Below are 13,068 nucleotides of genomic sequence, written 5' to 3' on the forward strand. Positions count from 1 at the left end.
AATCATGCAATATCTCGAAAGGTTGTGTGTTTGATTTTACTATATTAATAGTCATGCTGTATGGACCCACCACCATATTTATTTCTAGAACGTGTATAGACTTATTTTTCCAAAAAAAGTCAGAGAGGATATATGTCTATTTGATTGAGTAACGTTTCTAATGTTGATGTTCATGTTATAGGGACCCACTCTTAAATTATGGTTTCTTAGCCCAGCCCACCCCACAATGAGGTTGAAGGTGGAGCCACAATGGCTTTTGTCTCAAGTCAGCCCCTGCCACCTTTAGGGAACCAAAAGCGAGATGAGATACTCCACCTTTAATATTTCGTTACTATCACAAAATTAATTTATATAAAAATGACTTCAATATTAGCCCTATAAAACTATCCTCATTGGGCGTAACGCTTTTCTAAGTTGTGCTCATTCCTAGTCAAATTTAGAGAAACATGTAAAGCGTGCCTTAAATTAGGAAGCTGCCGCGAATGTAATATTTATATTTAAAATAATTAAGTCTAAGTGAAAATGGCGTCTTAGTTATGTTACATCAAGAAGATAGATAGATATTTTGTTTTTGTTTTTTTTTTTTTTTAAATTACATTAAGTCTAGGTTTGTGTCAGCGTGTTTATGGATGGAAAAATGATTTAATTATAGTGAGATTTTATCACCACATTAATTTATTTATTAGATAGAAGAATGATTTATTTATAATGTGATGTTATTATTAAAATTATGTAAAGTTTACTGGAGTTTGGAAGTTTCTTAAAATAGTTTAATTCTCCAAAATAACTCTCTTTTTCTATTTTTCTCTATAAAATTCAAACATAAAATTTAATAAAGAAAAAATCCCACTCAATTTCATTAATTTACCCCTCATAAATTACATTTTATAATATATTAAAATAATATTAATAAATAAAAATATAAAATATTAATTAATATAACTTTAATTTTTTAAACATTAAAAATTTTCATTTTTGTATATTTAATAATATAGTTTATTTATTTTTATAAATTTTAATTAAATATAAATTTTATATAAATTATAAATAAATAAAAAAAATTAACATACTTTTAATTATATCAAGTATATAATTAATCAGCCTTAGGCTCCCCTTTTATGGATAATATAAAAAAATTCTCCCAATTTGCGAATTTTCATCAACAATTCATTCATTAAAATGAAGAATTGTCAATCCATCCCACCTTTCCCTTTTCAAAATACAAAGATACCAATAAAAAATATATAAAAGATGCCTTACATGGATCTAAAAGGCAATGAAATTTTAGTAAAGAATGCAACCTTATCATCAAATATATCAAAAATACCTTAAATGGATTCCAAAACTCAATGAAAATAAAAGTGAAAAGTGAATCAGATTTTGGTTAAAAATGAAAAAGCATCTTTATATAATTAAAAATCAAGAAAAACTAATAAATTTATTCACATTTAAATTTAGAAAATTTTGCACTTATTTGAGTTTAAAAGATTTATAAGTAAAATGAAATTGATAGTGGAGAGTGAAATTTATAACTTAAAAATATCTATAAATTTATTAATATTTTAATTTATTTATATCTTAAATTTATTAATATTTCAAATTTATTTATATCTTAAAGTGTAGGGTTTTTTTGCAAAAGGAAAAACTAAAAACAATAGAATTTATTAGGTAAATTTTTTAAAATTTTGATGATAGATGAACATTCCTTTATATTATACTTGGATGTAGAAATGAGTAGTTTTATTTTTACTGTTCACATTGATAATTTTTTCAATCTTATTTTTAAACAAGGTTTTTCTAAAATTTAAATAAAAATCCTTAGCATACCTAATTTTTTTAAATAACTAAAATTCAATCCATCTGATCGTCTTATGGCTAATTGTACATTTCCTTTTACAAAAGATGAGCTAATGACTAGAAAACAATATGGCTAATTGTACATTTCCTTTTACAAAAGATGAGCTAATCACTAGAAAACAATAAAAAAGGAGAGCTAAAAATTAGGTCGGTATCAAAAGTTGTCATTCAATTATTATTATTTAATCACTTTTTAGAATTATAGCCCATGAGTATCCCAACAATAAATGAATTTTCTTATATTTTTTCAATGATTTAAAAAAAAACATTTTGATACAATGTTTTGAATAATCTTTAGAACATATTGGAAGGTATCAACGTTCTAGTTAATTATTGAAATAACAAGGTTATATGAGAGAGTCATTTTCTAGATTTAGAAGTAATGAGGGTTAGTTAGAATAACTAATTGTAATATGTGGTTAAACAAGGATATCTTTTGTCCCCTACCAATTTTGGAATCTACATAGACAAGTTAGAAAATTTCCCACGAAACCAGATGAGTAGGCGTTGGGCTCATAAGGCTTGTAATCCTCCTCCTCATTTATGTAGATGACATTGTTCTTGGCGTTGGGCTCATAAGGCTTGTAATCCTCCTCCTCATTTATGTAGATGACATTGTTCTTTTAGCAAGGAATTTGACTGTCCTCAAAATAATATTTGCATTAACTTTGAGATAAATATTAATAGCAACAAAATAAAGGTAATAACCATCAATACTAGACATGTCCCATACTCTAATTTTGTTTACAATAATTAAAACTTCTAAAAACTATTCTCCTCTAAGTATCTAGAATTGATCTCCATCATACGCTAAATTGGAATTGTAAATTTGCAAGAAGGATTATAGGAGGTTGGAAAGCCTTTTTCGGTATTGAAAATAATTGTATAGAAATTGAATTCTAATTTCTAAGAAAAAAAGACTTCAATTTTATATGCTCATTGATTGTGTATGGCTATGAAGTTTGGGTTTCTACTACTTTTAGGAAGACTTAAGGAAAATCAAGCAAATCTAGAATAATTTTAGAATAAAGAGTATCATAATTAAAGGAAATAATCTATATGATGTTTTTTAGACTTGTTTTCCACCTACTGAGATTAAGGCTATGATAAGTTACTTTTGTACAAGCATAAGTTGTCTAACATGAAGAAAGAGAGGCTTCTCATCATAGCTTCGAATATTAGTAAAAGTTACTCAAGGCTAAAGATAGTACAGACAAAGATTTATGTCTTTGATTCATTAGTGGGTGAGTAGAAGAGGACGTCTTTCAAAACATCAAATATGTTGATAATATCAAAACTAAATGTAAATGAAAACTATAATGTAATTAGGAGGGAAATTAAGAATAAGATGATTTATTACAAATAGGTCATTAATTCTGACTTAAAAAATATCAAAATCATATCTTCAATGTTGCTAGTGTTAAAATGAAAACAAATCTTGCAAAATAAGAATAAAATCCCGTGAACTTTATGATAAAAGTGGGATGTGGACAAATTTTAAAATATCATGAGTAAAAAAATAATTTGTAAAATTTGTAATTCTAACAAAGTAAAAGAGTATGAATGCATTTTTTCTTAGAATACACAATCATAATAAGAAGATTAGATGTCATTTTCAAAATAATTATAATACTATTGGTATTTATATGTGTTACATATATTTTTTCTTAGAGTACACAATCATAGGAAGATTAGATGTCATTTTCAAAATAAGTCTAATACTATTGATATTTATACGTGTTACATATGAAAATTAATGTAAACTAAATACTCTTATTTGTACATTTTTTTTTGGAGGGTGACTATTGGAATCGACAAGTGAGATATGAGATATGACAAGTAAGATATGCCTGGGATAGCCTTGTACACCCATGACACAAAGTTGATTTCATCTACTACCACTATAACCAATAGGTTAACCATGCTAACATAGAGATAGGTAAGTGGGGATTTGAACCAAGGAGCTCATAATCTTAACATAACATGTTTTTCCAAGTGATCTACACCCCGAGGGGATTCCCTTAAAGGGCCGGAGCATATTGTTATATGTGGCTAAGTTTTATTTGCATACAATGATGTTCGAGGTCAAGAGATGCCACAATGTAAACATGTTATGGTTTGGACATTTTCTAGCCATATTTTTCTAATTATTTTTGTTCAAAATTCAATTAAAAATTTAGAAGAATTATTAGAATCGTAGATACCATTAGTTACAAAATTCAATCATAATTTGAGTTTTTGAGGGTGTTCAATCCATTTATTTTAATAATAAAAATGAAATTTAACCAAAAAGTATATAACCAAATTCTTTAAACTTCTCTGTTTTAAAATTGCATCCATAAAAACAAAACCAATAATTCTGTATTCTAATTTTTTTTTTTTAATTTTTAACCTGCCAATTAAATTATATCAACATAGATCCATGCAAAGGCTAAATCTCTTGAAGTGCAAACCAATGCAGAACTTAAGAAAAATTTTACTTTGATCTCTAGAGGATTAATAAATATGAGGTTAATATGGATTTACAATACACACACCATGTATTAATTCAAACATTTACTTTATTTTGAACAACACACCAATACATTTTTTTAGTTATAAGTAATTTTTTATTTTCAATTATTTTATATAATACATTGAATTTTTATATTTATAATTCATATATTTATATTTTTCCCTTCTCTTTTTTCTACAAAAATATATATGAAGTTCATATTGAAATATACTAGCAATTGTCCCAAAAGGTACAAAGAGAGGCCGATAGGATTATTAAATTGGAATTGTTGAATTTTTTTAGAAGAGATATTGGTTCAATTAGCCTGGTCGCCTACACTGCCACAACTCTTCCCGGTAAACCCTGACAACGATTCTGCTTTTGTGAAAAATTAAAATTTGCACCAGTAAACGTCACACATATACCTATACAGCTGGATTGTTGATTGATATCTTTGGACGTTGAATAATTTAAGGTAAATCTATTCGCTATTACGCGTTTGTGAAAAAATGAAAATTTGCACCAGTAAGCATCACAAATATATACAGTTGGATTGTTGATTCATACCTTTGGACATGCTCGATTAATGAATAATTTGGGGTATAATCTATTACGTAAGCAAAGGATCAAAGGGGGAAGGGGTGGGGTTTGTGTACTGGATCAAGCCTCTGAGATTCATGGGAGAAACGAAGGAAGAATCCCCACCCAAAACCTCCTCTGCAATCATCCACTGTACCCTTTCAGTTGGATGAAATTTGTCCCAATAAACATATTCCTTGGGATCCTTGTAGATTGAGCACCCTGGATCCAACCCACAGCCTACGTGGCCATTGTATGGACCATCTCCACAGAAAACCTGTTGACCCACCCCGTACCTCCTAGTCTTCGTCATCCAAAATGAGGTCTAGTCTGCAGCACCCTAGGCCGATGGCCTAAGCTGCCCTGGTTCGAGTCCTCCTGCCGACGGAACCCTCATCGCTCTCTTTTTCACATCCCCCCTCAGGTGAGAAAGGATTCATAACCCTATATAATCTTATTAATGAATATTATTATATATAATATTATATTAATATTAAGGTTTAATCCTATTCATATTACCAAAAATAATTTAAGAGAGTCATAAACTAAGCAATATGGGGATTAACAAAAAATAATAATTAATTAATCTATAAATAAATAAAAATAATTTTTTAGGAAGAAAGCGCAGGAATCTAGCATCTATTGATACTCCAGCCATCATCTCTATTTAAATTAACAAGTCTTTTTTTTCAATTTCTAAGGCCTCTCTAAATTTACGATAATGAAAATGGTCAATCCTCGCAATGACCTTAGCCTCTTCAATGGAGATGTGATGATTGGTTTTTTCTGCATGCTCTACCAAAGCGGAGGAGCGAGACCTTCCATGCCTGATGTCGGCAGCATGTTCACAAATCCTTTGGTTAATGGATCGACCGGTCTCACCAATATAAGGAGCTCGACAAGAACAGGGAATGATATAAACACCCTTCTAATCCTTGGGGTTAATCGGGTCCTTAACAAAATGAAGAGAACTTCATATAGTGTTAAGAGGTCTAAAAGAAGAATGAATCTTATGCTTCCTCAAGATCCTAGCGATTTTATCCGTTGTCCCTTGAATAAAGGGAAGATGAACACCGGAAGGCCAATCCTTGGGGTCAATCTTACTCTTAGGACCCTTTTCAGCATTTTGAAAAGCCTGAAGACCTTGAGACCTACTATAACCATTCTTATTAAAAACTTCCAGGAGATCAGTTTTCTCATCTTCAAGGTGATTTTCGTCATAAACTTGCAACGCCCGCCGAAGTAGCTAAGGTGTTGAGAACGCCTACCTTTTGAGCAGGAAAATGATGGGAGCTAGCATGGACTTAAATTGAATTTTATTATTTTGAAGAGATGTTACAATGTTTAACATTTTGACTTAGTCAAATTAAAATTAAAATATAAAATATAAAATTTTCCAACCCATGGTTTTTCCTTATTATATTTTTAATCTATGGTTTTTTCCCATGGTATTTTTCTGTAATGTGAATTATTTAAAGGTTAATATTTAAACTAATCTAAATTCATTTTAACTCTACATCTACCAAATGCCAAAAAAATCAAATCTTTTTTCACTCTTAAAAAATCAATACCTCAAAAAAAAAATCCCTCTTAACACATAATAAACTTACAACTAAAAATAAATCTAAACTAATTTTTAAATTTTAAATTTTAAATTTATATTTCAATTAAATTATAAAAATAAATTAATAATACATTGCATTTAAAAAATAAAAATAAAAATAAAAATCCTCAAAAATCTTTGCTTTTCTGAGCTTTTTTCTTTGATTTTTATGATCTTTTTCGTGCTTTCTTGATTTTTTTGCATAGAATCTTTTTTGAGCTTTTGTGCTTTCTTGACTTTCCATGCTTTCTTGATTTTCCATTGTTTTGTTTTCTGATTCAGATCAACGGTTGAAAGTGTTTCATTTAATCTAACGGATCAGAGTAAAAGTGTTGACGAAAAGTTGATGCATAGGAAAGGCCTATCGGGCTAATTAAGTAATATGGGTATTCAAATAATTACATGTTTTTTTCATATATATATATATATATACTTTATATTAAGTATAAAATTAAATATACATTTTCTTTATACTAGATTGTAATATCAATAATATTTTTAACTAAAACAATTAAATAAGTATATTTATTTTTATTATTTATTATAAGATATATTGCTTTTTTATTTAGTGATTATTTTATTTTTGAAGAGATATATGTCAACTTCAAAATGGAGAGAGAAAGACTTACATATCTTTTTCACAATGAATTGTAAAATAAACCACTCAACACAATAACGAATAATTTTTTATCTCTTATCTTTTCTCAATTTTCCTTCTAAATCTTCATGTGACATGGACCCTCTTAAATTCTACTTTCCCAAGTCCAAATGAAGTTGAAGGTGGATCAAAAATTCCTTTCTATGAAGCTTTTTCTAGGTCACCTTGAGGACACTAGAAACAAGATGAAAGACCATTATTTATGGCTTCATTTATGTCTTTTTTATACCTACACCAAACATGGTATCAAGCATTCAATTTTCCTTTGAGCGCCTATTAGTTTGTATTTGACCAAAAATTTGTGCAACTTATTCATAACTTAATATTGGGAATTCAATTTATTATTATTGTTATTTAAATTTATTTATTTGTAAAGGTTTTATTATGAGTTATTTAGTAACTTCCATTTCTATTAAGTACGAATTTCTTGTTTTTTCTTTATATTTTGAAATTTAAATAACTTATTATTATGTTTAAAACATATTTTAATAAATTTAATTATAAAAAATTATATATATATTAATAAAATATAAAACACATAAATATATAAACATATATATTAAATGTATATATGTTACTATAAACAATATTAATTAATTATATTTCTTAATTTTTGGTGATAACAAATACAATTTATGTTTTTATTGCTTTTAAATTTAATTAAATTATATTTAAACTAAACAACAAAAACTAACTACGATATGACTTATTTACCATACAAAATTAATCCAATTTAACATCAATTGAATTTGATTTAAAACATGTGGCACTGTGGAATTTTTTTCATTAAATCGCTTTCAAGCTTTACGTTTTTCCATAATTTGGTTTAAATTTCGCTATCTAAATTGGTGATAATGAATGCTTTGTCAAATTTTGCGTCTGTCAAGATGTCTAACCAATCCAAAGTTTGTTGGATGATAAATAAATAGATTTAAAAAATGAAATTGACAACATAACTCCCACAAAACCATAAAAAATGAGAAATTTAATTAATCGTCAGACAGCTCCTCCGCCAACGTGCCTATCCGGCTCTCCAAGCAGTAATTTCAATCATTCCTCTAAATTTACTCAAAAAATTACCATTTCCTCTAAATTGTTTAACCCCATTAATCCAAATTCTTCCTTAAGGTAATTTCAATCATTCCTCTAAATTTACTCAAACTAAGTTGTTTAACCCCATTAATCCAAATTCTTCCTTAAGGTAATTAAATCAAATACTAATTCGAAGTCAAAAGGCATCCAATGTTTCAAGAGATGGTAAGGTAGCTGTGGCGATTACTGCAACGGCTCTCCCTCGTACAAAACGACAGCCACATCGTTTTCGCAACAGTCAGCCTAAAGTTAACACCAAAACTTGGGAGTGGGAGTGGGGTCTCAATTCATTTTACTCAAGTACACTAACACACGGTACATTCTCTGCCAGTGCTTTTCAAATTCATATTTATATTTTGCTGAACAACAGAAAGACAGAGAAGCACGGTTGGCATTGAGGAATTTCCTTTCGGTTTTTTGCTCCCGACCTGCAGAGTAGCCATAGCCATAGGTAATTTGAGTCTCATGTAGACAGACAGATGGGAAAGAAAGGAGGCACTAGCTTTGCGAGCGTGGTTGGATGGAGTGGCGGTTTGCTCATGTTTTCTGCCTTCTTGATATGGGCCTTCAACGATGAAGCTTATTCATGGCTTCAGAATCCATTACCCAACACAGGCGAGATGCAATCCGCAGGGAGTTCTGGGCTGTTCACGAATTTTTCCATGACCCTAGATCGGCAACAAGATTCAGGAGTTTCTTGGAATAAATCTGAGAGGAGCATTGCCCGGGCAGAATACATTACCAAGAACGTTACAGAAACCCTCTCGCATCAAAACGTCAGTGGGTCGAGTCTGGAGACAGGTAACAAGAGCGCTAATAATGTGCCCATGGGAGGCAGGGGCGGCAACATTTCCATGGCAGAACCTTCGTCTCCTTCAGCAGGAATGCAGCGCCAGTGTGATCTGTTCAAGGGGAGATGGATGTATGATGAGTCTTATGTTTTATATCTTCCTGGGTCATGCCCTTATGCTAGCATTGATTTCGACTGCAGAAGAAATGGTAGAATGGATTCCAATTACGAGAGATGGAGATGGCAGCCTCACGACTGCGACCTTCCCAGGTGGTTTATCTGTTCATGGCAGTTCTGGCTTTGCTGTTGCTGTCGTTGAATCAATAATCTGTTGCTTTTTATGAATATATTTGCAGATGTTGTTAGGTTTCTCATATTTGCATGTCATGATGTGCAGGTTCAATGCCTCTCTGATGCTTGAAAGGTTGAGAGACAAACGGCTGTTGTATGTGGGAGACTCCATAAGTCGCAATCAATGGGAATCCATGCTCTGCCTGATGAGGGCTGCAGTTCCATATCATGAACCCACTCACAAGTCCAAAGACAACAACAAATTTGTTCAATATTATTTCAAGGTAATCCTGAAATCTCAGGTCTAGCTTAGGTAGCTATCAGCCACAACCAGGCCTGGTGGATTGGTATTCTGCATATCGTAAACATGTTCTTTTACTTCAAAATTGTTTAAAATTTTAGATTTATTGCTGCAATCGCAGATATTAATTATGAATTACTGAGAATGCACAATTTGAATCAGGCACACAACTAGCTGGTGGGTTGGTGTTATGTACAGGCTTGGAACTTTTTTCCGCTCTTCTTTTGAAGAATGGCTGGAATTCACAGATCTTAATTATCGAGAATGCATAATTTGAATGTAATAGTGATCTTTAAGAATATTGAAACCATATTATAATTAAAAATTGCAAAATCAGTTATGAAAACTGCAATCCAATGGAATTCAAAATTCCCATGATTATTAGATCCAAAAAAATCCAAATCTGACTTCTCCCTTGATCTCATAATCTCATCATAGTTTGAATCTTTAAAGAAGCCACCTGGTTAGTAAGCTGGTTGCTGAAAGTTGGTTAATTTTATAATCTCGTTAAGGTTTCAAAAAAGTAACCAGGTTTGATTCTTTAAAGTGACCCAGTTCGTAGGTTGGTTGCTGAAAATTGGTTAATGTTATAAACTCCTTGAAGGTTTGATGTTTCAAAAGAGTAACCAGGTTTGAATCTTTAAAGAGTTGCCCCAGTTAGGAAGTTGGTTGCTGAAAGTTGGTTAATGTTGTAATCTCATTAAAGGTTTGATGTTTCAAAAAAGTAATCAGGTTTGATTCTTTAAAGAAGTGTCCCAGTTAGTAGGTTGGTTGCTGAAAGTTGGTTAATGATATAATCTCATTAAGGTCTGTTGTTTCCAAAAAGTAATCAGGTTTGATTCTTTAGAGCAGTGACCCAGTTAGTAGGTTGGTTGCTGTAGGTTAGTCGCTGAAAGTTGTTTAATGTTATAGTCTTTTTAAGTTCTGATACTTCAAAAAGGTAACCAGGTTTGATTCTTTAAAGCGGTGACCCAGTTAGTAGGATGGTTGCTGAAAGTTGGTTAATGTTATGATCTCATAAAGGTTTGATTTTTCAAAAGGTAACCATATTTTCTCATAGAGAGGTTGCTGGTGGGTGGAGCTGTTGTGACTTTCTCTTTAAAGCTACTTTTCATTAGTGAAGCTGCCATTTCCTCATAGAGAGGTTGTTGATTACTGCAGCCTTCATGACTTTTTAAAGAACTTTCTCAAAATTCCATTAAATCTAATCTAAGTTCTTCCTGCGACCACTGGTTTTTATGTAAAAATTACTCACACCATCATGGCTTTAGAAGAAGCTTTCTTGACTTTCCTTAAATCTATTCTAATTAATCTTGTAACCCTGGTTTTGGATGGAATATAGGCTTACAACTGCTCCATAGGGCTTTCATGGGCGCCTTTCTTGGTCCGACAGAACCCTGCCAGGGCCATCAATGGTTCTACAGTAAAAGAAACATTGCAGCTTGATAGCATTGATGAGCAAGCTAAGCGGTGGAAGCATGCAGATATCCTGGTTTTTAATACTGGGCACTGGTGGACTCACGAGGAGCCCTACAATGGGTAAGCTAGGTGATCCTAATTTCTGTAGCATTTCCTTCTTCATCTGCTCTGCTAAACCCTATGAAAAGTTCATATTCTTGGTTTCTTTTTTAATGAATCCTCTGTGTGTTTAACAGGGTGGATTATTTTGAGGAAAAAGGACATGTTATTCCTTATATGGAAGAGCTTGTTGCTTTCGACAAGTCATTAAGGACCTGGGCACGATGGGTAGATGCCAACATCGATCCCAAGCGCACACAAATTTTCTTCAGAGGCTACTCCCCTGTGCATTTTCATGGACAGGCTTGGGGGAAGAAAGTTGGGGGAGGATGCTTCAAGGAAACCGAACCCATTGATGTGAAAATAGAGGAGCAGATTGAGATGATCTATGGCGAAAGGAAGAGAATGCAGGTAGTCGAGAAGGTAGTGGCAGAGACGAAGAATGTGAGAGTGCAGCTACTGAATGTGACACAGTTATCCATGTACAGAAAGGATGCGCATGCATCAGTGTATACCAGCAAGCTCAAGCAAATGAAAAACGAGAATGATTACAGTATTGTAGATTGCAGCCACTGGTGCCTTCCTGGTCTTCCAGATGTCTGGAACAACTTTCTCTATGCCCTTATTATTTGATTCCATTCGCTATTTCCCTCGTCTTTCGCTAGATTTATTATTGCTTGGGATTTTGTAGATCTCCCATTTTTGAAGCTCTGCAACCCCCTCTCTGTAACTTCTTGTTTCTAGCGAGATTGAATAAGGTACAGTGGCTTTATGCGCTACTTTTTCTGGGTTGATGAATGTCGTATGCACAGTGGCACTAATATGGACCGTACCAATAAGATACCAAGAAAAAAAACTGATAATTGTGCTGTCGCGTGGAAGTGGCCTGAGATGACTCAGAGAGTTGTTGAGATGAATGCATCAGATCTCTCAAAATCCACTTCACTTCATTCTACAGGAAGTACCATCTTAGTTGACATGCCTTTGTACATGTCTATGCTATGATTAGCACAGCCATCTGACTTTTCTATTTGCAATTTTGATAATTATTTCAAAAAACAAAAATGATTTTGTTTTTCAATGTAAAATATACCATTGACATTCACATTCACATTTACATTAAATTATTGATAAATTTTATTTTTACTTTTATTCATTATATTATTTTAATATTAACAAATTCCAACTATAATGTCCACCCTCACTAGAATATCCATAATACATCATTATATTTACATCAGTGAATTCCAATTTCACTTTTCCACTCCCACCACAATATCGATGATACATCATTATATTTATATTAATGAATTCCAACTCTAATTTCCACTTCTCCTGGAATATCAATAATGTGTTTTGTGAACATGTCTCATCATTTTGGAAGGGCATCTTCCCTATAAGGCTTTAAAAAAATACACCGAACACTTCCAGGTTCACAAATAATTGTGTTTTAAAGATTCGTTTATTAGCAGACTTAAACATATATATAATTAAAATGATTAAAAAAACATATAATTTAAATTTAAATTTACATTTTGAAGGGCATCTTCCCAATATCGAAGATATAATGTGCCACTAGGTTTTAAAAAATACACTAAACACTTTAAACATGTTCACAAATAATTTTTTTCAAAAGATGCTTTTATTAGCGTATTTTAAAAATATATAATATATTTTATTTAATATGGATAGTGATTTAGGTATTGTGATATAATTACAAACTATTTTTATATTGGAAAAAATATATATTTTCAAAAAGCATTAGAGCTTTGTTATTTCATTATGGGATATGGGATTTGAACTTTTTGTATTGATATTATAGTTAGTTTATTTTAGGAGAAAGTTTAGAGATTTTAGTACTATGTCTCTTCTTATATATTAAGGA

At 31.3% G+C, this 13,068-nt stretch overlaps 1 protein-coding gene across 1 annotated transcript; it reads left to right on the top strand.

The window, feature by feature from the left end:
* The first annotated feature begins 8,604 nt into the window (after positions 1 to 8,604).
* Positions 8,605 to 11,975, top strand: LOC149191393 (protein trichome birefringence-like 43). The gene is made up of 4 exons (XM_089404202.1): positions 8,605 to 9,343; positions 9,471 to 9,648; positions 11,008 to 11,204; positions 11,321 to 11,975. Exons 1-4 carry the CDS (start codon positions 8,763 to 8,765, stop codon positions 11,814 to 11,816), a joined length of 1,452 nt encoding a protein of 483 aa, XP_089260328.1. The 5' UTR covers positions 8,605 to 8,762; the 3' UTR covers positions 11,817 to 11,975.
* The last annotated feature ends 1,093 nt before the right edge of the window (positions 11,976 to 13,068 follow it).

Source organism: Pinus tabuliformis, chromosome 2_2, assembly GCF_031772625.1.
Source record: "Pinus tabuliformis cultivar Carrire ecotype Pingquan chromosome 2_2, CPIR1, whole genome shotgun sequence".
In the NCBI taxonomy this organism is placed as follows: domain Eukaryota; kingdom Viridiplantae; phylum Streptophyta; class Pinopsida; order Pinales; family Pinaceae; genus Pinus; species Pinus tabuliformis.

Bases quoted from the DNA above. Each gene is read 5' to 3' on its own strand.
- LOC149191393 (XM_089404202.1), top strand. From the start codon at position 8,763: ATGGGAAAGAAAGGAGGCACTAGCTTTGCGAGCGTGGTTGGATGGAGT. The intron at 9,649-11,007 runs GTAATCCTGAAA...GATGGAATATAG, and splicing joins TTGTTCAATATTATTTCAAG to GCTTACAACTGCTCCATAGG. The intron at 11,205-11,320 runs GTAAGCTAGGTG...TGTGTTTAACAG, and splicing joins CACGAGGAGCCCTACAATGG to GGTGGATTATTTTGAGGAAA.